At 39.6% G+C, this 26,086-nt stretch overlaps 2 protein-coding genes across 10 annotated transcripts in view; one reads left to right on the plus strand and one right to left on the minus strand.

Moving 5' to 3' along the window:
• Positions 1–9,333: 9,333 nt before the first annotated feature.
• Positions 9,334–15,844, minus strand: ggps1 (geranylgeranyl diphosphate synthase 1). Of its 2 annotated transcripts, XM_083540095.1 has the most exons (5): positions 15,540–15,764; positions 15,144–15,181; positions 13,113–13,214; positions 11,520–11,590; positions 9,334–10,620 (listed from the first exon to the last, which is right to left on the minus strand). In XM_083540095.1, exons 3-5 carry the CDS (start codon positions 13,183–13,185, stop codon positions 9,868–9,870), a joined length of 897 nt encoding a protein of 298 aa, XP_083396221.1. In that variant the 5' UTR covers positions 13,186–13,214; positions 15,144–15,181; positions 15,540–15,764; the 3' UTR covers positions 9,334–9,867. The 2 variants fall into 2 exon arrangements, with proteins under 2 accessions (XP_083396221.1, XP_083396220.1); XM_083540094.1 differs by lacking the exon at positions 15,144–15,181 and having other exon boundaries at positions 15,540–15,844.
• Positions 15,845–15,989: 145 nt separating this feature from the next.
• arid4b (AT-rich interaction domain 4B) overlaps positions 15,990–26,086 on the plus strand; it is a 193,930-nt gene continuing 183,833 nt past the window's right edge. For 4 of the 8 annotated variants that reach the window (XR_014533265.1, XM_083539879.1, XM_083539880.1 and 1 more), the window contains exon 1: positions 15,990–16,300. The gene's annotated coding sequence lies outside the window, so the exon portion shown is untranslated. The remainder of the gene's footprint in view (positions 16,301–26,086) is intronic. The other 4 variants (XM_083539882.1, XM_083539883.1, XM_083539884.1 and 1 more) reach the window with 2 other exon arrangements.

Genomic DNA, 26,086 nt, shown 5'->3' on the forward strand with positions numbered 1-26,086 from the left:
GGGACTTTAAACTACCCTTTTAGGACCTTTTACACCATTGAGCACGTCCTGACGGGTAGCATCACTTCCTGGTTCGGGAACAGCACCATGCAGTACAGGCCAGAGAGTGTGGTGCGGTCAGCTAAACTTATCATCCGTACCAAGCTCCCTGACCTGCAGGACATCTGCCAGACCAGGGCCAGGAAGATTGTGAAGGACTTTAGCCATCCCAACAATGGACTATTTTCTTTGTTGCATTCTGGGAAGCGCCTCCTCTCCTGAAAGCAAACAGAGAGAATGAGGAGGAGCTTCTTCCCACAGGCCTTTCGGAGTTTAAACCAGGAAACACCCAGGATCTTGTACTGGACCTCTCTTTCCATCTTTACTTATTTCTGCACAACTTTTTTGCACTATAATGACACCTTAACTCTAGACTGTCACTTCAACTCTAACCTTGCACAGCAGTGTCACTTTATACCACACTATACTGCACATGGACATTTTAAGGACAATCACACTAAATCACTTAAATTTGTACTGTCAATATCTGCCATACACATCCATCCCAGCCTTGATTAATGTATATACATATTTTCTATAGTTTATACTTTTTATTTATCTACTTTATTTATTTATTTATCCTTATAAGTCCCCTGGTGGTCTAGTGGTTAGCATGCGACACTCCCACCACTGCGGCCCGGGTTCGATACCCGGTCACGGAACCAACCCCAGCCACTCTTTGTGCCGTTCCCAAGCCCGGATAAATGGGGAGGGTTGCGTTAGGAAGGGCACCCAGCGTAAAAACGTGTCAAATCAAACATGCGGATGATCCGCTGTGGCGGCCCTTAATGGGAGAAGGCGAAAGAAAGTTTATTTATTTATCCTTATATTCTATTCCTTTTTTCATGCTTAAATGCTGGACAGTCATATTAAGCATTTCATTGCATGTCGTACTCTGTATGTATAGTATGTTTATGTGACAAATAAAATTTTAAATAGAATTTTGAACAGCTAATAAAAAACTCGGATTATATATATTGGAGACTCGTGGTGTCACACTCTAATCAACTAATTAAATCCAAACCCCTGCAAAGGTCTAGGCTACACAATCATGGGTAAGTCAGATCATGACAGTTGTCCAGAAGACGATCATTGACACCCTGCACATGGAGGGTAAGACACAAAAGGTTATCGCTAAAGAGGCTGACTGTTCACAGAGTGCTGTATCCAAGCACATTAATGGAAAGTTGAATGGAAGGAAAAAAGTGGTAGAAAAAGGTGAAACGAAGCCCATTCAAGAATTTGGGGGAGATTCACAAAGAGTGGACTGCAGCTGGTGTCAGGGCTTCAAGAGCCACCACGCACAGACGTATCCATGGGCTACAACCGACGCATTCCTTGTGTCGTCACTCTTGAACCAGAGACAACATACAGTGAGTAAAATAAGTTTTTGAACACCCTGCTATTTTGCAAGTTCTCCCACTTAGAAATCATAGAGGGGTCTGAAATTGTCATCGTAGGTGCATGTCCACTGTAAGAGACATAATCTAAAAAAATTAAAAATTAATCCAGAAATCACAATGTATGATTTTTTAACTATTTATTTGTATGATACAGCTGCAAATAAGTATTTGAACACCTGAGAAAGTCAATGTTAATATTTGGTACAGTAGCCTTTGTTTGCAATTACAGAGGTCAAACGTTTCCTGTAGTTTTTCACCAGGTTTGCACAAACTGCAGGAGGGATTTTGGCCCACTCCTCCACACAGATCTTCTCTAGATCAGTCAGGTTTCTGGCCTGTCGCTGAGAAACAAGGATTTTGAACTCCCTCCAAAGATTCTCTATTGGGTTTAAGTCTGGAGACTGGCTAGGTCACACCAGAACCTTGATATGCTTCTTATAGAGCCACTCCTTGGTTATCCTGGCTGTGTGCTTCGTGTCATTGTCATGTTGGAAGACCCAGCCTCGACCCATCTTCAATGCTCTAACTGAGGGAAGGAGGTTGTTCCCCAAAATCTCACAATACATGGCCCAGGTTATCCTCTCCTTAATACAGTGTAGTCGCCCTGTCCCATGTGCAGAAAAACACCCCCAAAGCATGATGTTACCACCCCCATGCTTCACAGTAGGGATGGTGTTCTTTGGATGGTACTCATCATTCTTCCTCCTCCAAACATGTTTAGTGGAATTATGACCCAAAAGTTCTATTTTGGTCTCATCTGACCACATGACTTTCTCCCATGACTCCTCTGGATCATCCAAATGGTCATTGGCAAACTTAAGACGTGCCTGGACATGTGCTGGTTTAAGCAGGGGAACCTTCCGTGCCATGCATGATTTCAAACCATGACGTCTTAGTGTATTACGAACAGAAACCTTGGAAACGGTGGTCCCAGCTCTTTTCAGGACATTGACCAGCTCCTCCCGTGTAGTTCTGGGCTGATTTCTCACCTTCCTTAGGATCATTGAGACCCTACGAGGTGAGATCTTGCATGGAGCCCCAGTCCGAGGGAGATTGACAGTCATCTTTAGCTTCTTCCATTTTCTAATGAATGCTCCAACAGTGGACCTTTTTTCACCAAGCTGCTTGGCAATTTCCCCATAGCCCTTTCCAGCCTTGTGGAGGTGTACAATTTTGTCTCTGGTGTCTTTGGACAGCTCTTTGGTCTTGGCCTTGTTAGTAGTTGGATTCTTACTGATTGTATGGGGTGGACAGGTGTCTTTATGCAGCTAACGACCTCAAACAGGTGCATCTAATTTAGGATAATAAATGTAGTGGAGGTGGACATTTTAAAGGCAGACTAACAGGTCTTTGAGGGTCAGAATTCTAGCTGATAGACAGGTGTTCAAATACTTATTTGCAGCTGTATCATACAAATAAATAGTTTAAAAACATATATTGTGATTTCTGGATTTTTTTTTTTAGATTATGTCTCTCACAGTGGACATGCACCTACGATGACAATTTCAGACCCCTCCATGATTTCTAAGTGGGAGAACTTGCAAAATAGCAGGGTGTTCAAATACTTATTTTCTTCACTGTAATAGAGGTCTTAACCAGGCAAAGGACAAGAACCGGACTGTTGCTCATTGGGCCAAAGTCGTCTTTTTAGATGAAAGGAAAAAAATGTTTTGCATTTCTTTTGGAAATCAAGGTCCCAGAGTCTGGAAGAAGAGAGGAGAGGCACAGACTCCAAGTTGCTTGAGGTCCAGTGTAAAGTTTGCACAGACAGTGGTGGACTGGGGAGTCGTGTCATCTGCTGGTGTTGGTCCACTGTGTTTTATCAAGTCCAAGTTCAGCACAGCCATCTACCAGGAAGTTTATGCTTCCCTCTACTGACCAGCTTTATGGAGATGCTGATTTCATTTTCTAGCAGGATTTGGCACCTGCCCACACTGCCAAAAGCACCAAAAGTTGGTTAAATAACCATGGTGTTGGTGTGCTTGACTGGCCAGCAAACTCACCAGACCTGAACCCCATAGAGAATCTAAGGTGTATTGTCATGAGGAAAATGAGAAACAAGAGACCAAAACATGCAAATGAGCTGAAGGCCACGTCAAAGAATCCTGGGTTTCCATACCACCTCAGCGGTGGCACAGACTGATCACCTCCATGCCATGCCGAATTGAGGCAGTAATTAACGCAAAAGGAGTCCCTACCAAGCATTGAGTACATAAACAGTAAATACATACTTTCCAGAAGACCAACAATTCACTAAAAAGGTCTTATGAAGTATTCAAATTTTTATTGGTCTTATGAAGTATTCTAATTTTAGGAATTGAGCGTGAATTGGTGTTTTTGTTAAATGTGAGCCAAAATCATCAACATTAAAAGAAAAAACACGTGAAATATATCAGTCTGTGTGTGATGTATCTATATAATATACTAAAATAAATAAACTTTTTAATTATATCTAAATTTATTGAGATGCACCTGTGCATAAACAGTGGGTATGGAAAGTATTCAGACCCCTTTAAATTCTTCACTTGTTATATTGCAGCCATTTGCTAAATTATTTAAGTTCATTTCTTTTCCTCATTAATGTACACATAGCACCCCATATTGACGGAAAAATTTTGCAGATTTATTAAAAAGAAAAACTTTATCACATGGTCCCAAGTATTCAGACCTTTTACTGTAACACTCATATACAGTGAGGAAAATAAGTATTTGAACACCCTGCTATTTTGCAAGTTCTTCCACTTAGAAATCATGGAGGGGTCTGAAATTGTCATCGTAGGTGCATGTCCACTGTGAGAGACATAATCTAAAAAAATAAATAAATACAGAAATCACAATATATGGTTTTTAAACTATTTATTTGTATGATACAGCTGCAAATAAGTATTTGAACACCTGTCTATCAGCTAGAATTCTGACCCTCAAAGACCTGTTAGTCTGCCTTTAAAATGTCCACCTCCACTACATTTATTATCCTAAATTAGATGCACCTGTTTGAGGTCGTTAGCTGCATAAAGACACCTGTCCACCCCATACAATCAGTAAGAATCCAACTACTAACATGGCTAAGACCAAAGAGCTGTCCAAAGACACTAGAGACAAAATTGTACACCTCCACAAGGCTGGAAAGGGCTACGGGGAAATTGCCAAGCAACTTGGTGAAAAAAGGTCCACTGTTGGAGCAATCATTAGAAAATGGAAGAAGCTAAACATTACTGTCAATCTCCCTCAGACTGGGGCTCCATGCAAGATCTTACCTCGTGGGGTCTCAATGATCCTAAGGAAGGTGATAAATCAGCCCAGAACTACACGGGAGGAGCTGGTCAATGACCTGAAAAGAGCTGGGACCACCGTTTTCAAGTTTACTGTTGGTAATACACTAAGACGTCATGGTTTGAAATCATGCATGGCACGGAAGGTTCCCCTGCTTAAACCAGCACATGTCCAGGCACGTCTTAAGTTTGCCAATGACCATTTGGATGATCCAGAGGAGTCATGGGAGAAAGTCATGTGGTCAGATGAGACCAAAATAGAACTTCTGGGTCATAATTCCACTAAACGTGTTTGGAGGAAGAAGAATGATGAGTACCATCCCAAGAACACCATCCCTACTGTGAAGCATGGGGGTGGTAGCATCATGCTTTGGGGGTCTTTTTCTGCACATGGGACAGGGCGACTGCACTGTATTAAGGAGAGGATGACCGGGGCCATGTATTGCGAGATTTTGGAAAACAACCTCCTTCCCTCAGTTAGAGCATTGAAGATGGGTCGAGGCTGGGTCTTCCAACATGACAATGACCCGAAGCACACAGCCAGGATAACCAAGGAGTGGCTCTGTAAGAAGCATATCAAGGTTCTGGCGGGGCCTACCCAGTCTCCAGACCTAAACCCAATAGAGAATCTTTGGAGGGAGCTCAAACTCCGTGTTTCTCAGCGACAGGCCAGAAACCTGACTGATCTAGAGAAGATCTGTGTGGCGGAGTGGGCAAAAATCCCTCCTGCAGTGTGTGCAAACCTGGTGAAAAACTACAGGAAATGTTTGACCTCTGTAATTGCAAACAAAGGATACTGTACCAAATATTAACATTGACTTTCTCAGGTGTTCAAATACTTATTTGCAGCTGTATCATACAAATAAATAGTTTAAAAAAATCATACATTGTGATTTCTGGATTTTTTTTTTTAGATTATGTCTCTCACAGTGGACATGCACCTATGATGACCATTTCAGACCCCTCCATGATTTCTAAGTGGGAGAACTTGCAAAATAGCAGGGTGTTCAAATACTTATTTTCCTCACTGTATTTAACTTAGGTGCTATCCATTTCTTCTGATCATCCTTGAGATGGTTCTACACCATCATTTGAGTCCAGCTGTGTTTGATTATACTGATTGGACTTGATTAGGAAAGCCACACACCTGTCTATAGAAGACCTTACAGATCACAATGCATGTCAGAGCAAATGAGAATCATAAGGTTAAAGAACCTGCCTGAAGAGCTCAGAGACACAATTGTACCAAGGCACAGATCTGGCCAAGGTTACAAAAAAATTTCTGTTGCACTTAAGGTTCCTAAGGGCACAGTGGCCTCCATAATCCTCAAATGGAAGACGTTTGGGACGACCAGAACCCTTCCTAGAGCTGGCTGTCCGGCCAAACTGAGCTATCAGGGGAGAAGAGCCTTGGTGAGTAAGGTAAAGAAGAACCCAAATATCACTGTGGCTAAGCTCCAGAGATGCAGTCGGGAGAAAGGTGTAGAAAGTCAACCATTACAGCAGCCCTCCACCAGTCGGGGCTTTATGGCAGAGTGGCCCGACGGAACCCTCTCCTCAGTGCAAGACACATGAAAACACCTGAAGGACTCCAAGATGGTGAGAAATAAGATTCTCTGGTCTGATGAGACCAAGATAGAACTTTTTGGCCTTAATTCTAAGCGGATGTGTGGAGAAAACCAGGCACTGCTCATCACCTGTCCAATACAGTCCCAACAGTGAAGCATGGTGGTGGCAATATCATGCTTTGGTGGTGTTTTTCAGCTGCAGGGACAGGACGACTGGCTGCAATCGAGGGAAAGATGAATGCGGCCAAGTACAGGGATATCCTGCATGAAAACCTTCTCCAAAATGCGCTGGACCTCAGACTGGGCCGAAGGTTTACCTTCCAACAAGACAATGACCCTAATCACACAGTTTAAACAACGAAGGAGTGGCTTCACAACAACTCCGTGACTGTTCTTGAATGGCCCAGCCAGAGCCCTGACTTAAACCCAATTGAGCATCTCTGGAGAGACCTAAATATGGCTGTCCACCAATGTTTACCATCCAACCTGACAGAACTGGAGAGGATCTGCAAGGAGGAATGGCAGAGGATCCCCAAATCCAGGTGTAAAAAACCTGGCTGTATTAGATCAAAAGGGTGCCTTTACTAAATACTGAGCAAAGGGTCTGAATACTTAGGACCATGTAATATTTCAGTTTTTCTTTTTTAATAAATCTGCAACAATGTCAGCAATTCTGTGTTTTTCTGTCAATAGGGGCTGCTGTGTGTACATTAATGAGGAAGATAAATTAACTTAAATGATTTTAGCAAATGGCTGCAATATAACAGACAGTGAAGAATTTAAGGGGGTCTGAATACATTCCGTACCCACTGTACCATATATTTCAGATTGGGACAAAATCTTAAGTGATTATCTAAATTGTATCCAGTCACTCATTACTCAGACCCTGAAAATGAAAGAGCCATTGATTCTGCCCTGATCTCCAGCTAAAACACCATCAGATATTTGGATTCTGCTGTAGGCTAGAATTGTGTGACCCCATGTTCCTCACTCCTCCTAAATAACACTGACCTCATTTGCATTTCCAAACAGTGATATAAACAGGAAATATTTAGATTTTTACTTGAAAAAGATGATTGCAAAAAAGGGAATTTGCAATCATCTCTTCTTAACTCAGTGTGGTTGACAAGACCAAACCTGCTATGCAATTTAACATTTTCCACATTCAGCAGTGCAAATTACCTGTGTCCCTGTTTTGCAAACAACAGATTATACTTCTTTTAAAATGCTACTAAACACCCTTATACATTTTACAGAAGAAAATAAGTAAAATGTTAAATGTTGGCCATAGGAGAGGAGGAAGACATCTACAGAGACAGCAAGAAAATAATTGTAGGAGGGTGGAGGTTCAGGTTGGTGCTTTAAATGTTGGTACTATGACTGGAAAAGGGAGAGAGTTAGCTAATATGATGGAAAGGAGAAAGGTAGATATATGTTGTGTGTTCAGGAGACCAAGTGGAAAGGAAGTATGGCCAGGAACATTGGAGGTGGGTTTAAACTGTTCTATTATGGTGTGGATGGAAAGAGAAAAGGTGTAGGGGTGATTCTGAAGAAAGAGTACAGTAAAGTGTAGTGGAGGTGAAGAGAGTTTTTGATAGGGTGATGAACATGAAGTTGGAAAATGAAGGGGTGATGATAATTGTCATCAGTGCCTATGCTCCACAAGTGTGCTGTGAGATAGAGGAGTATGGTGGCATGTAGGTGATTGGTGGTGGAATGAGGAAGTGCAGAAAAACATATGGAGAAAGAGGTTGGCTGGGAAGGATGTGCTGCAAGTTACAGCAATAAAGGATGGAGATGGAAATGTGTTGACTAGTAAAGAGAGTGTGTGTGTGTTGAGAAGAAGGAGGAAGTATTTTAAGCAGCTGATGAATGAGGAAAATGAGAGAGAGAATTTTGGATGGTGTGGAGATGGTAAAGCAGGAAGTGGATAGGATAAGTAAGGAGGAAGTAAGAGCAGCAGGAAAGATGGTAAGGAGAGATGGCAGTGGAGTTTTCAACCCGATTGTTCAACAAGACTTTGGAAGGTGAGAGGAGGCCTGAGGAATTGAGAAGGAGTTTGCTGGTACAGATTTTTAAGAATAAGGGAGATGTGCAGACCTGCAGTAACTACAAGGGAATAAAAGTTTATCAGTCACACCATGAAGTTATCGGAAAGAATAGTGGAAGCCAGGCTGAGCGAAGAGAAGTAATGAGAGGGTCAGAAGGAGTTGCATTGTGTGTTTGTGGATTTAGAGAAAGCGTATGACAGGGTGCCGAGAGAGGAGTTGTGGTACTGTATGAGGAAGTCAGGTGTGGCAGAGAAGTATGTAAGTGTGGTGCAGGACATTGTGGACAGTGTGACAGGATTGACGTGTGCAGTAGAAATGACAGACTGGTTCAAGGTGGAGGTTGGATTGCATCAAGAATCACCTCTGAGCCCTTTCCTGTTTGCAGTGGTGATAAACAGGTTGAGGGACAAGGTCAGACAGGAGTCTCCATGGACTATGATGTTTGCAGATAATATTGTGATTTGTAGTGAGAGTAGGGATCAGGTGGAGAAGAGCCTGGAGAGATACGTGCTGGAGAGATGTGGAATGAAAGTCAGTAGGAGTAAGACAGTACATGTGTGTGAATGAGAGGGAGAGCAGTGGAGTGGTGCAGTTGCAGGGATAAGAGGTGGAGGAGTTTAGGTACCTAGGATCAAAGTAATAGAGAGTATGTTAGAGAAGTGAAAAAAAGAGTGCAGGCAGGATGGAGTGGGTGGAGAGGAGTGGCAGGAGTGATTTGTGATAGAAGGGTATCTGCAAATGTAAAAGTTATAAAAAGAAAGTTTATAGGACTGTGGTGAGACCTGCTATTTTGTATGGTTTAGAGAACAACTATAGAATATACTATAATATACTAATATACTAAACTAGAAAATATTCAATATCAACATGATAAATTCTATATGGCATGAAACAAATGTAAATGAAATTCCAATTGGCAAACAAAGTACTCTTGAAATTTAGATGCTGACAAGCATTCACTTCAGCATATTGCATGCAATTATAGGAAAGTAGAACAGAGTGATTGATTGCTTCTTTAATTTACTGTTAAAGTTACTGCATTGTTTAAAAAAACAAAAACAAAAGTTATAATCCACCTTACACCAAACTTCTAAGTCTAATTCAAATAAAACCAACATTTTTTCAAAGCTTCTCTATAAGCATAAAGTCCCCTCTAAAAGTATTGAAAGGGCAAGGTCAGTTATTATTTGGTTGTTGCTATACACCCAAGACATTTCTATAGTGGGCATAGGACTTCATATTAGATGTTTGCTAAGGTCTCTTTTGTCCACAAATGACACAATCACACAAAAAGACCACAAAACTTCAGGTGGCAAGACTACTTCAAAGTGGATGATTTACTGATTTATAAAAAAACAAAATAAGTGTATTAGTTAGGGTAAAGAAATGTATTATTGAATGCACAGTAATCTCAATGTTGCCAAAATGAGCATGGGTTATTAGACAAAGGGAAGTTTGGAGAAAAATGAGGAGTGATATCTCTTCTTTGGGAAGTGTTTATCTAAGCACTGTGATAAGAAGAAGCTGCTTCTCATCATTCCTTGAAAATGTGGCTGAGATGTTCTATAAGTCCCTCCAACTCTGGGTTCCCCCCTAGTTCTGCAATCAGTCTGTATGCCTCCTTCTCTAGCTCATGCAGCTTCTTTTTAGTGTAAGCAAAAGAGCCCACTTTCTCCAAATAATCAACACAGTAACGCTTAACATCTTCATCCTCTGTGCGCTGGCGTAGAATGTTCTGCACCTGTGTGCTATGAAGCTGTGTACGAATGGCGTGAATCGTGGGAAAGGAGAATTTTCCCTCAGTCAGGTCTTCACAGAAGCTCTTGTTTGCACCATATTCACGTGAGCAGAGGTTGGCATAGTCATCGCGTATCTGGAACAAGAGCCCGAGTGTGTCTAGTAGGGGCTTAAGGTCACAGCTCCATTCTGAGAACAGCTGCATGAGGCCCACTGCTAGGCCGAATAATCCACCAGTCTTGCGTAGTACCATGCCATGGTACTCTGCTTCACTTGGGCAAGTGTATGTGTCACGCCAGTGGATGTCCAGACCTTGGCCACGATGCAGCTCTAGCAGCTGCCGAGTAAACACATGCACAGCCTCAGGATGTTCCAGCGTCAGCACCTTCTCGAGGCCAAGAAAGTAGACATAGTTTGCAGAGTTTATAACTGACGGTACACCATAGATGCTGTGAGCTACCGGGAAACCACGCCGCAACTTGGAGCTGTCCTCAATGTCATCAATTAAGAGACTGGCATTGTGCAGCATTTCTGTTACCTCAATGATCACCTAGACAAAAAAGAAAAAGAAAAAAAAAGATAAACTAGTTTCATTAAGCTAGAAACTTCATTTTAAACATACATTTATCTGGATATTGTTAACACTGCAGTAATGGTGAAATTCTGCTTTTGTACCCGATCACCCTTCAGTGTGTCCCTATGTCCTTCCTCGCAACATGAACCAATCTCGTCTAGCCATTTTAGTCAGAACTCTCTTATCAACAAGTCATTTCCACTTGTTCCACTAGTGAACTACAGGAGGAGGAACACAACCAGCCCCATTACTTCTATGGGACAGGACACAGTTGGTTGACACCTACAGACACCTTGGTGTCAATCTCGACAACAGGAATGAGCAAACTACGTTCTGAAGATACTTTATTGTTTGTAGTCATGTTTTAGAAATCTTCTGTGCTGACAGGGCAATGTATTTTTAGTAATATTCTGGTGGTCTTGAGCAGTCACTGAACAGTTTTAAGGTGGTGATGATGGAGTGGACTTTGAGAAAACATACAGCAATTCTGAACAATAAACAGCATCCTCTCATCCCCTTTTCCATACATGGCTAATCCATTATAAAAAAATAAAAAAAAAACTGAATTAAACAGCACCCTTTTCCTACTAGCTCTGTCTTCCTGTAATGTCTCTGTTTATGTCTGCAGCCCAGAGTTTCTGTATTGAGCGTTAAATACGTACAGTTATATGTATACTATTTTTAAAGTGCTGAGATATAATATGATATGCATGAAATTACTATAGAAGGTGAAATGTCTGAATTATTACTGGGCATAAACTCAAACAAATGACAAAGCATAATAATAATAATAATAATAATAATAATAATAATAATAATAATAATAATATATTATTATTATTATTATTATTATTATTATATAAACATGCTCCTACCTGGAGTTTATCCTCAGGTACATTAAGCCAGTGGTTGAAAGCTTGGGACAGTTTAGTTCGGATTTGTTTTCCTAGAAATTTAGTTTATAAAAAAAAAAAAAAAAAAAAAAAAAAAAAATTACATTAATGAAAGTGACATTTACAATTTCAATGTTATCTATTATGAAAACAATCATGAATGCATCACTGTTTTACTTTCATGCCACACAAATGCGGCTTTGCATAACTTGCAAGTACCGTTTTATATTTTGTGTTTAATATAAAAAAAAATGTTCCCATTGACTTGGGACACTTGTTCCTGCTCGTAGTAACTCAGAGTGTGCACCCACTGCCTCACTCATACAACTCAGAAAGGAGAGGCAGAGTAAGGGGTAACATATTAGTAAGGAGAGCTGAAGCCAAATTTAAATTATGGATGACCCAAAAAAAAAAAAAAAAAAAAAAAAAGGAGTCTAAACCCTCAGAAGCCCAATTCAGAAAAAAGACGAAAAAGGTAGGGAAATGTGCAAAGGATAAAAGGTGTGTATGTATCTCTATCACTCATTTCACTCATATTAGGCTAATAACTATCACTTAGGTTATGCTAGAGCAACAATATTTTTTTAAATGCATAACATTATAATTTATAGTATGTAGTTTATCATAATGTGTAGCAACAAAACAATTTCAGCCCAACTTGTCTAGTTGGATTGTAGTTAAACAGCACTTATTGATGTGATTACCTTTAATTGAGGTGATGTTATAAAGGTTTTCTGTGATTGTACTGAATAGGTCCTAAACTGAGTTCAATAAGGGAAATCTTTATTGCTAGCTTATGTCTTAAAAGACATAAGGATATAGATCTTATGGCTACAATTAGTCAGTGAGTTGTATGGTTTTTGGTTCTAAAACTTTGATAAATTGTGCAAAAAGACATGTGAATTTAATTGTGCATTTAGGGTGATGTTTCTACATTAATTGGAGTTTTCAGAAATGTATGCAAATTTGTGGACTGCTCTGAGAATATGTCTTATTCATACAATGATGGTAGATGACGGAGAGAGGAGCTTATCAAAGTTCAACCAGGGCATCGTAGAACCGCCATAGTCGCTTGGTGGTATTTACTTAGCACGAACGTACAGTTCAGCTTCGGTTCAGCGGCAAGCGGAACATTTTGAGAGGAATAAATGATGGAAAACTTCTCCTGACTAACTTGCCATAGTACCCGAGGCCAAATTGGCAAAAAAATTTCAAGTTGTTAAAAAGAAGGCTTTGGGCTCAATTTATTAGATATTAGCATCTTATTTATTTATATCATTCTATTAATAGATTGGTGTGCTAAGAGTAACATTAGAGTCTTTTTACATAACCTGAGCTGATTAAGCAAGAGCCTTGTGTTTGAAATTATAATAGGAACATTATAGACATAATAAATCATAGTACTCGGATATTTAAGTACATTTGAAGGCAAATTTTACTCAAGTAAAAGTTCAAACTGTATTTCTACTTTTACTCACGTACATGCTTTGTGGACTTTGCCACCACTGTCACCAACCCATAAGATCTGTTGTATTGCTCAATAACATGCTATTTGCTAAAAATTAAAAAAATTACCTGGTAGTTGCAGCAGGTAGTTATATGGTTCAAGCAGAATCCTTTCAGTAGCTTCTTCCTCAAGATTGTCCATCCCTTGCAATTTCCACAAATCAGTAAAATCTGTCATGAAAAAAAAAAACCAAACAAACAAAAAAAAAAAACGGGTATAAGAAGCAGAATATACACTTCATCTGGCAGAGGCTAATGAACAAAAACTAAAACACTACATCATTTAATGTGATATGCCTGCCTCATTTATCATGTCTGTCATATGTCTTCTGTCAATCCTCCCATCTCACTGACCAATTTTTTATTTATTTCAGTCCACTTTAATACATACATTTGAACACCTGCACATTTATGCAGACCATATTATATCAGCAGAATTACCTAAATTGCAAGTTTAATTACAGTTACACAATTTTGTTTTAGTTATACAAGTTTAAAATAAATATTTTGCCTGTAATTTAAGTCTATTGTTTCCATTTATCCTTCTCATATTGCAAAATAATATCGGACAGTGGAAAATACTTCATCAAAATTTGCCTCATATTGCCCACTCCTAGTTGGTGGTAACTATTGCCTTTAGCATTGTTGAGGGCCCCCCTGATGATTCTGACCTGGTTCAGGCTCTTGTGTTGGTAAAACTGTTTCTAAGCTTTGGGGCCACTATGAAATGTGGCAAATGTGAATCAAGTCAAGTCAAGTCAAAAGTCAAGAAGCTTTTCTTGTCATTTCAACCAAATATAGCTGACGCAGTACACAGTAAAATGAAACAACATTCCTCCTGAACCCTGGTGCTACATACAACAATCACAGACAACAGAAAACACAGGGCTAAAGACTAGTAAGTGTCCCCAGGAGTTTTAAGCTGCTCACTTTCTCTACCTCTGTCCCACTAGTGTGCAATGTTAAGTGCTGCTTCTTTCTACTCTGTGGATTGACAATCATCTGTTTTGTTTTATTTTATAAACATTGGGAGGGATTGTCCTGATTCCACTTCACTATCCAGGTCTCTCCTGTACACAGATTCATCACCTCCTGTCGTCCCCTCTTGCAATCAGTTTAGATGGTATAACTGTTAAAATCTAAGTTATTGTCATTGAGTCATGGGTGCATTATAGTTTTTTTGGCAGCGGTAGAATGGTGGTCCACTTTACCACTACGATATTTGGCAAATAAAGTCAAGGACTGCCCATTAACAAGGCTTAAAAGACGATGCAAAACACTGTATAACACTTATCCATATGCAAAATGAGAACACAAAACAAATATCTAGGGTTCAGGAAAATTCAGTACTGAGAGCATTTCAGATCCATGCATAGGTAGTATGTAAAGGTTGCTTTGAAGTCTGCGATTGCTCCCTACCCCAAACAAAAAAAAACAGGGGATTTTCTGGGGAATTGAACGAGCTCACTGCAGTGCCAGCAGGCGTTTATAAGAGTTAAACCAGCTCTCTGGTGGCCCCTTGCTTAATTTTTCTTAAAGAAAGCAATGCATGGATCACTCACTGGTATTTTATGTTACAGCTCTTGAATTTCCAATTTGAACATACCCTACACCAGGGGTCACCAACCTTTTGAAACTAAGAGCTACTTCTTGGGTACCGATTAATGTGACGGGCTACCAGTTTGATACACACTTCTGAAATACAAATTTGCTCAATTTAGTTTAATTATGTTATTATTAATAATTAATGATATTCATCTATGTGAAGACACTGATCATGTTAATGATCTCACAATAATTATCAACAATAATTTAACAAGGTAGGAAACTAATTATTAATATGCAAAACTTGATAATTCAAGGTGTTGTTTAAATTTCTGACAGCAGCAGCTTTCACAGTAGTCCTTAATCATAACTTTAAGTTACAGTAAGGACTACTGTGAAAGCTGCTGCTGTCAGAAATGTAAACAACACCTTCTGACCACCCCAAATTAAAAATTCTACAGTTCTCTGGTATTACACCAGTAACACTGCCTTAGTTTAAAGTATCTATTGTTTGAAAGTTAGTATTTTTAATTTAGTGTGTATATAGGTATATACAGTATATCGATGCAGTGTAATGGAAGCGGGTATTGCAGCTAAAAAAAGAAAAGAAAAAAAAAACCTGGTGAAACAATTAAAGAATACAGAAACAAAATAATATTCCTGCATATGCTGATCTAATGCTTATAACATTCGGCTGTATTAAATGTTGACATTTGTGTTACATGTGGATTCATGTATATTTAAATTATCATTTTGTGATAAGACATGTCAAAAACAATTAATAATAACGATAGATTAAAACGAACGTTTCCTATTTTAGTGTTCCAAGAAAAACACAAAATAAAATGAAAACATAATCTCCATGTGTTCACATTTAAATTTTGAAAAGAGAAATAAAAAAGGCAAAATCTAGATATGTAGGCCATATTGACTCCAAAAACTGCAACTCACCTTACAACTGTGGAATTTATGAACCACTTCCTTCCGTAATTTTTCTTCAGTTAGATCATCTAGAATCAACAAACTTTCAAACCCAATTGTTTTAATTGTATTCAAGAACTGATTACTTGAGAATTATTTTTTTAAAAATACAACAAAAACATGCAATCAAAGTAATTTAATCGGAAACCTGCACTGATGTAAGTAATACAATCGCCACGACACAACTAGCAGTACCGCTTCACGTTCTTCCCGTCTTTGTAACTCCACCATCCGCATACGCCATGGTGCAGGCGCTAAAGTGGGTGGAGACTGAACCCCCTTCTCCGCTCAGAATTGTGGGAAATGTATTTTATGTAAGCAACATACGCTTTCAAAACGGGCAAGCCAAAATCACAAATACTTTCTTAGAACTACATCTCCCAAATGCACCCTACTCCTCCAACTCTTGGAATACATACTGTAGCCATTATTTTCTAAGGGCGTGTGGTGTGAGACCGAGAAGGCGGACATTTGCACAGATAGCAACTAATCAGAGGGTAATATGTCCGTGGGGGCGGGTTTGTATACCTGTCAGTCAATTTTACAAGTATAGAAGATCGCCTAAGAGAAAAGCAGAGAGACTGCTGAGGCATATCAACGGATCTGTTGAACGACGTGGTTGTATTTATTTGGGTGACATTTCAGCGTTATTGCTCGAGTCTGATGTTTTCAGATGGATTAATGCTAAAGCGCTATATCACACCGAACAGACGTTTAAGTGCATTCATCAGGTAAGATTTTTTTTTTGATCAAATTATGGGTAGTGCTGCTCAATCATCAATATGAGGTTGAAATCGTGTCGTTATAAAGCTGTTAATGGCGATGTTGCTTTAGCCATACGCTAAAACCAACAGTTCATTCTGCTGATCCGAGCACAACAGCTTGCATTAAGGTACTCAGGCAAGGGCAAACCCACCACCTAAATAATAAAGAAATAGTGACATGCGTTATGTCTTATTGATTAGCTATAGGGTTTTGCGTATCAAAACGTAGTGATTTTGGCCGCTTCGGATTCGTGAAATGGGTTCGGCATCAAGTAACTGATCGGGGAAAACACTGCCTCAGTAGAAAGCCCTTACGTAAGGTCTTCTTAATGCAGGACATCTCGGTTTAACAAAGCTGTTCCCGAGCCGGACCGTGTGCATGGAGCTGGTGTTTACAGGCTGATAGATGAGATCAGATGGAAATGGCTGGTATGCGCACAGTGCGCTGGGAACGGTCTGGGGAACGGACTGGGAACGGGCTGGGGAACGAACGGTGCGCTTGGACGATGGTGACGTCTTTTGTTTTTCCACCTTCATTTTAATTACAGGACGGATGTGCTTTATGGTTTGTCTTTTTTTTCTGTCCTTCTCCATCGTTTCTACACAAAATCCTGTCGTTGAAAGAGAAATGTCTGGCGACTGTGTGTTGTACGTGTTTAAGCAAGCGTTTATTATAGTCGCTGTTTGTAGTGACCAAGCCGTGGGGTATTAGGGTAATAGTGTACCATTCCTGAATTAGAAACAAACTGTTTGTTAGTGTTAATCATGCTCTTATACAGGTGCTATTGTTGCTGTCAGTCTGATAGTATTGTAACTGCAGTGTGTGAAGGTCAGCATCAAGAAAAACAAGTAACAAACTTACACGGTTAAGATTTGTCCTTGGCTCTAAGAAGCTTTAAGCGAGTCATCAGCCTCTTCATTGTGTGTGTGTGTGGGCTGCACAGCCGTCAGCGTTTTGGACCCCAGCTGTTTTTCACGTCCATTTACACACTGAGAGCCGTTTTAAGCTCTTAATGTTTATACATTAACAGTTGCGCTAAAATGTCGCTTGTCAGAGATTTTAGACATTTAAGACACGTTCTTTAAGGCCACCCTTTTACTGTAATGCTGTGCTGTGTTTGAGGAACCACGCTATTGTTGCCAACTAAAAGTAGACGGCTTGAATGTGCTCGATGGCAGACTCTGTTGTTAGTACCAAGAAAGTATTAAATGCTGTTGCCGATGATGGTCTTGTTGATTGTTTCGAGTTTCCCGAGCTCGTGTCTCAGTTCTTTAAACTGGAGCGGCTGGACGGAGCTGCTGCCTGCTTTAGAAATGGCGTCACCGGCTGCAGCGCAGACATTACGCGAGCTCGCGCACCAGCCCAGGCTTCTGCTGTGTAGCTGTATGACTACAAACCCGCAGTATGAGTCCACAATATAGAGTCACAAAGTCATCAGCCTGACACAATTACAACACATTTAAACATCGGATTTTAAAGACTGCATTCGGCCAGGCTCTGCATGTTGACCGAGCGCTTGGTGGTGGTAAAGAAAGTCTTGTAATTCAATCTGCCATTTGATATGAACAACAATAACATAATATCAACACAGTAAAACTGAACCACTTCAGGGATCCTACTCTAATCATAACACAAATGCAAAAATCAATTGAAAAGGGTCTGCAGCCATCACAGACTCTTCGCCGAAACGTTTTATTACAGTAAAACAGCGGTACAAAAACAAGCTTGAGGACATGTATGTTGCATGTATGCATTGGACCCCAATTCTAAAAAAGTTGGGATGCTGTGTAAAATGTAAGTAAAAACAGAATGCAGTGATTTGCATCTCATAAACCCATATTTGATTCCCAATATAACATAGAAAACTATTTTTAGAAATATGGTCATTTTAAATTTAATGACCACAATTTGTCTAAAAGAAAGTTGGCACAGGGCCATGTTACCTAGTGTGTAGCAACCTGTATACTTTTAACAACAGTCTGTATATGTTTTGGAACTGAGGAGACCAGTTGCTAGAGTTTTGGGAGTGGACTGTTTTCCCCATTCATGTATTCATGGGTTTTCTTTGTTGTATTTTTTTGTTTCTTGATGCAGCAAATGTTTTCTATTGGTGAAAGGTCTGGACTGCAGGCAGGATAGTTCAGGACATGAAGCCATTCTGTTCTAATAGATTAAGTATGCATTTTAGAATAGTCTTGCTGAAATATGTAAGGCCTTCCCCCAAAAAGACTGAATGGAAGCATTTGGCACGAACTGTATATAAATTTCAGCAATGATGAAGCCTTCCCAGATGTACAAGCTATCCATTCCATTAGGGCTTCAACTATTGGTTATTTTAATAATTGAGTATTCTACCAGCTTTTACATTGATTAATCGAGATATCGGAGAAGTAGTACTTTTTCTTTTTTAAAGAGCAATTCTAAATACAAAACCGATTCCAAACAAGTTGGGACACTCTACAAATTGTGAATAAAAAAGGAATGCAATAATTTACAAATCTCATAAACTTATATTTTATTCACAATACAATATAAAAATAACATCTCAAATGTTGAAAGTGAGACATTTTGAAATGTCATGCCAAATATTGGCTCATTTTGGATTTCATGAGAGCTACACATTCCAAAAAAGTTGATACAGGTAGCAATAAGAGGCCGGAAAAGTTAAATGTACATATAAGGAACTGCTGGAGGACCAATTTGCAACTTATTAGGTCAATTGGCAACATGATTGGGTATAAAAAGAGCCTCTCAGTGTGGCAGTGTCTCTCAGAAGTCAAGATGGGTAGAGGATCACCAATTCCCCCAATGCTGCAGTGAAAAATAGTGGAGCAATTTCAGAAAGGAGTTTCTCAGAGAAAAATTGCAAAGAGTTTGAAGTTATCATCATCTACAGTGCATAATATCATCCAAAGTTTCAGAGAATCTGGAACAATCTCTGTGCGTAAAGGTCAAGGCCGGAAAAACCATACCTGGATGCCCGTGATCTTCAGGCCCTTAGGCGGCACTGCATCACATACAGGAATGCTACTGTAATGGAAATCACAACATGGGTTTAGGAATACTTCCAGAAAACATTGTCGGTGAACACAATCCACAGTGTCATTTGCCGTTTCCGGCTAAAACTCTATAGGTCAAAATAGAAGCCATATCTAAACATGATCCAGAAGCGCAGGCGTTTTCTCTGGGCCAAGGCTCATTTAAAATGCACTGTGGCAAAGTGGAAAACTGTTCTGTGGTCAGACGAATCAAAATTTGAAGTTCTTTTTGGAAAACTGGGACGCCATGTCATCCGGACTAAAAAGAATAAGGACAACCCAAGTTGTTGTCAGCGCTCAGTTCAGAAGCCTGTATCTCTGATGGTATGGGGTTGCATGAATGCGTGTGGCATGGGCAGCTTACACATATGGAAGGCACTATCAATGCTGAAAGGTATATCCAAGTTCTAGAACAACATATGCTCCCATCCAGACGTCGTCTCTTTCAGGGAAGATCTTGCATTTTCTAACATGACAATGCCAGACCACATACTGCATCAATTACAACATAATGGCTGCGTAGAAGAAGGATCCGGGTACTGAAATGGCCAGCCTGCAGTCCAAATATTTTTATCAATAGAAAACATTTGGTGCATCATAAAGAGGAAGATGCGACAAAGAAGACCTAAGACGGTTGAGCAACTAGAAGCCTGTATTAGACAAGAATGGGACAACATTCCTATTCCTAAACTTGAGCAACTTCTCTCCTCAGTCCCCAGACGTTTGCAGACTGTTATAAAAAGAAGAGGGGATGCCACACAGTGGTAAACATGGCCTTGTCCAAAAATGTTTTAGATGTGTTGATGCTATGAAATTTAATATCAACTTATTTTTCCCATAAAATTATACATTTTCTCAGTTTAAACATTTAATATATCATCTATGTTGTATTCTGAATAAAATATTGAAATTTAAAACTTCCACATTATTGCATTCTGTTTTTATTCACAATTTGTACAGTGTCCCAACTTTTTTGGAATCGGGTTTTTATACAATCATAATGTCTCTTAAAATAAACAAGTAATATGTTTCCTTTTTAGAAAAATGTAACAATTAAAAATTATTATTTGTGAAAACTGAACCTATTTAGTGCACTTGATTGCCATATTATATCAAAATGCAAATACAAATATATAAATAAAAAAAATCATAAATAAAAATATACAAATCTATTTCACATAACTAAAAAAAAAGGACTGAAGACACAGTAATATTTTAGTAGTGAAATGCGGTTTATTGGATTAACAGAATATTCGCAATATGCATCAAAACGAAATTAGACAGGTGCTTAATAATGCATAAACAGGTGCCTTGTCATTTTGTTGATTTGAATACCTGTAACTACTTAGCACTGCTTAATTGGAGCACACAATTGATTTGGTGAGCTCATTAAGATTGAACTTCATAGAAAGGTGCATCCCATCATGAGAAAAGGTATTTAAAGTGGCCAATTGCAAGTTGTTGTTCTCTTTAACTCTCTTCTGAAGAGTGGCAACATGGGGGGTCTTAAAAAAACTCTTAAATGACCTAAAAACAAAGATTGTTCAACATTATGGTTTAGGGGAAGGCTACAAAACGTTATTGCAGAGATACAGTGAGGAAAATAAGTATTTGAACACCCTGCTATTTTGCAAATTCTCCCACTTAGAAATCATGGAGGGGTCTGAAATTGTCAACGTAGGTGCATGTCCACTGTGAGAGACATAATCTAAAAAAAAAATCCAGAAATCACAATATATGATTTTTAAACTATTTATTTGTATGATACAGCTGCAAATAAGTATTTGAACACCTGTCTATCAGCTAGAATTCTGACCCTCAAAGACCTGTTAGTCTGCCTTTAAAATGTCCACCTCACCCTACATTTATTATCCTAAATTAGATGCACCTGTTTGAGGTCGTTAGCTGCATAAAGACACCTGTCCACCCCATACAATCAGTAAGAATCCAACTACTAACATGGCCAAGACCAAAGAGCTGTCCAAAGACACTAGAGACAAAATTGTACACCTCCACAAGGCTGGAAAGGGCTACGAGGAAATTGCCAAGCAGCTTGGTGAAAAAAGGTCAACTGTTGGAGCAATCATTAGAAAATGGAAGAAGCTAAACATGACTGTCAATCTCCCTCGGACTGGGGCTCCATGCAAGACCTCACCTCGTGGGGTCTCAATAATCCTAAGGAAGGTGAGAAATCTGGTCAATGACCTGAAAAAAGCTGGGACCACCGTTTCCAAGGTTACTGTTGGTAATACACTAAGACCTCATGGTTTGAAATCATGCATGGCACGGAAGGTTCCCCTGATTAAACCAGCACATGTCCAGGCACGTCTTAAGTTTGCCAATGACCATTTGGATGATCCAGAGGAGTCATGGGAGAAAGTCATGTGGTCAGATGAGACCAAAATAGAACTTTTGGGTCATAATTCCACTAAAATTGTTTGGAGGAAGAAGAATGATGAGTACCATCCCAAGAACACTATCCCTACTGTGAAACATGGGGGTGGTAGCATCATGCTTTGGGGGTGTTTTTCTGCACATGGGACAGGGTGACTGCACTGTATTGAGGAGAGGATGACCGGGGCCATGTATTGCGAGATTTTGGGGAACAACCTCCTTCCCTCAGTTAGAGCATTGAAGATAGATCGAGGCTGGGTCTTCCAACATGACAATGACCCGAAGCACACAGCCAGGATAACCAAGGAGTGGCTCTGTAAGAAGCATATCAAAGTTCTGGCATGGCCTAGCCAGTCTCCAGACCTAAACCCAATAGAGAATCTTTGGAGGAAGCTCAAACTCCGTGTTTCTCAGCGACAGGCCAGAAACCTGACTGATCTAGAGAAGATCTGTGTGGAGGAGTGGGCCAAAATCCCTCCTGCAGTTTGTGCAAACCTGGTGAAAAACTACAGGAAACGTTTGACCTCTGTAATTGCAAACAAAGGCTACTTTACCAAATATTAACATTGACTTTCTCAGGTGTTCAAATACTTATTTGCAGCTGTATCATACAAATAAATAGTTAAAAAATCATACATTGTGATTTCTGGATATTTTTTTTTTAGATTATGTCTCTCACAGTGGACATGCACCTACGATGACAATTTCAGACCCCTCCATGATTTCTAAGTGGGAGAACTTGCAAAATAGCAGGGTGTTCAGATGCTTATTTTCCTCACTGTATAAGCTGTCTGTGTCCACTGTGAGGAAATGGAAGACCACAGACACAGTTCTTGTTAAGCCCAGAAGTGGCAGGCCACATAAAACATTGGAGAGGCAAAAGCAAAGGATGGTGAGAACGATCAAAAACAGCCCACAAACCACCCCCAAAGATTTACATCAATTTGCTGCAGATGGTGTCACTGTGCATCGTTCAACAATTCAGCGCATTTTGCACAAGGAGAAGCTGTATGGGAGAGTGATGTGAAAGAAGCCTTTTCTGCACACACGCCACAAACAGAGTCGCTTTAGGTATGCAAACGCACATTTAGACAAGCCAGCTTTATTTTTGAATAAGGTACTGTGGTCTGATGAAACAAAGATTGAGTTATTTGGTCATAACAAGGGGTGTTCTGCATGGCGGCAAAAGAACACAGCGTTTTAAGAAAAACACTTGCTACCCAGAGTAAAATTTGGGCGAGGTTCCATCCATGCTGTGGCCAGTGGGAATCTGGTTAAATTTGAGGGTCGCATGGATTCCACTCAATATCAGCAGATTCTTGAGAATAATATTGAGGAATCAGTCACAAAGTTGAAGGTATGCCAGGGTTGGGTATTTCAGCAAGACAATGACCCATGAATCCGGACACTCTTTACAGGCTATAGGAAGCGTCTAGAGCAGGGGTCACCAACCAGGTCGCCCGCAAGGACCACATGAGTCGCCCGCGAGCCTTTTCTAAAAATAGCTGTTTCCTACCTTGTTAACTCATTGTTGATAATTATTGTGAGAAATCATTAACGTGATCAGTGTCTTCACATAGATCAGGGGTGTCAAACTCGGTGTCAAATCTGACCCAACGTACAATTATATCCGGCCCGCGAGATGATTTTATACAGATCTATTATTATTGTTATTAATTTCCCGGCAATATGAAGCGCTGATACCACAAACTACAGATCCCATAATGCAGCGCTTTCAGCTGCCTTACCAAACGCTAGACTACCTGGGAACATTCCAGTGTCAATCAAGTCGAGCTTCTGTTGATGTATTTAACCCTATTGTAAAGTTATTGTGAAGCCCCACACAATGGTGAAGAGAAAAGTTGATTCTAAAAACAGAGCCTTTCAAAACCGATGGGATTCTGAGTATATGTTTACTGACACTGGTGGTAAACACGTGTCTTATTAGTGGAACGAATGTGGCTGTAATTAAGGAATTGAATCTAAGACTGAACTACGGAACAAAACATCAGGAGAAGATGAAAAACCTGAATGCAGAGCAGTAGATACAGAAAGTAGAAGAGTTAAAGAAGAATCTGACATTTCAGCAGACGTTTTTCACCAGAGCAAAATCACAAAGTGAAGCTGATGTGAAACCAGAGGAGAAATCAGAGTCACATCAGCCGGTTATTTACTGAGGGAGAGTTTCTGAAGAGCTGCATGATGAAGCTGTGAGACATCTTGTGTTTGACAGGAGATATTTTTATGAAGAGCAAAATATTAAAAATAAGTTATTTAAAGTTTAAGATTATTTTTTTTAATAAAATGGCATAAGAGCAAAGAAATCTGATTGTTTTGATTTGTTGTGATTTTAACGTTTACTTAAAAGCACAATTATTATTTATTTGTTCAGGGTTTTTTGCAGCATGTTCATATTTCTAACTTGTATAATTTTGACAGGAGATATTTTTATGAAGATCTATTTATTTAAAGTTTAAGTTTATTTATTCTGGAATAATATTTCTGTCTGTATTTATTTATATTTATGTTAAAAAAAACATTGTTTTAGTGTGTTCAATAAATGTTTATCCTGTTCGGCCCGCGAACTAAAGTGTGCTTTAGGATTTGGCCCCCTGTGCAATTGAGTTTGACACCCCTGACATAAATAAATATTATTAATTATTAATAATAACATATAATTAAAGGTAAATTGAGCAAATCTGTTATTTCAGAATTGTGTATCAAACTCGTATCTCTTCACATTAGTCGGTACCCAAGAAGTAGCTTTCGGTGTCAAAAAGGTTGGTGACCCCTGGTCTAGAGACTGTTATTTCTGCTAAAGGAGGCTCTTCTAAATATTAATGTGATTTTTCTGTTGGGGTGCCCAAATTTAAGCACCGGTCTAATTTCGTTTTGATGCATATTGCGCATTTTCTGTAATACAATAAACCTAATTTCACTACTGAAATATTACTGTGTCCTTCAGTTATATATACACTTGCAATCAGAAATATTCAACCCCTAAAGAGTTTTAAGGATTTATAAATAAAAATCTTTTCAAAGTGCAGGATTCTGCTTTGGATGGCTTCTTAATGCGTTTAGTGATACATAAAATCAACACAGAAAATGTATGATGTAGTATTTGTGTGTGACAGTATATTTTGTTAAGATCGCCATGTCACAATTATTCACAATTATTGTTGCTTTTAAAGCTTTCTGACAGTTTTTATGGCCTGAAGTGAAGCTGAAACATCATTAAGCCTTTGGGAACTCTATAACGATCCTTCATTTGCTTCAGCTGTGATGCATATATAAACCCCGTCCATGAAGGTGTTTAAGGTGAGTTGCAATCATGGGAAAGACAAAGGAGCTTCCACAAAAGCTGAGAGTGGAGATTATTTTATCACATCTGAAGGGCCTTGGGTATAAGAAGATTTCCAAAAGATTTAACATTCCAAGAGACACCATTGGGAGCATTATAAGGAAGTTTAAAACTTATGGAACAGCTGCAAACCTGCCTGGCTGTGGAAGAAAGCTCACAATTTCATCAAGGGCCCTTAGCAACTTAGTCAGGACAGCTAAGAAAAACCCCTGTGTGACTGCAAGACAGCTACAGGATGACATGATGAAGGCTGGTACAGGTGCTTCAGTGGCAACTATAAGACGTGCACTGAATAATCAAGGACTTCATGGCCGGACCCCAAAACGCACTCCACTCTTGACCTCAAGGAACATCAGGAGTCGACTAGAATATGCCAGGAGGAATTTGGATAAAACTACAGAGTTCTGGGAGACAGTTCTATGGACTGATGAAACCAAACTGGAACTTTTTGGACATATGGACCAGCAGTATGTCTGGCGTGCAAAAGGTCAGGCTTATTACCAGAAGAATACTATTCCCATGGTCAAGCACGGAGGTGGGTCAATAATGATGTGGGGCTGTTTTTCTGCGGCAGGATCTGGCAATCTTGATTGTGTACCTGGCATCATGGATTCCCAGAAATACCAGGTCATTTTGAAGAAGAACGTGATGCCTTCTGTTGACAAATTAAACCTTGGTGATCATTGGATCTTCCAGCAAGACAATGATCCCAAGCACACCTCCAAATCAACCAAAGCTTGGTTGGGGAAAAGATGCTGGAGTGTCCTGGAATGGCCTTCTCAGTCACCAGATTTAAATCCAATTGAAAATCTTTGGTGGGATTTGAAGAAGGCAGTTGGAGCATGGAAGCCGTCAAACATCACTGAGTTAGAGGCTTTTGCACGCGAAGAATGGGCAAAGATTCCAATCGAGAGGTGTAAGAAGCTTGTCAGCACTTATCGAAAACGCTTGTTAGAAGT

Source organism: Silurus aristotelis (genome assembly GCF_946808225.1).
Source record: "Silurus aristotelis genome assembly, chromosome: 4".
Lineage (NCBI taxonomy): Eukaryota > Metazoa > Chordata > Actinopteri > Siluriformes > Siluridae > Silurus > Silurus aristotelis.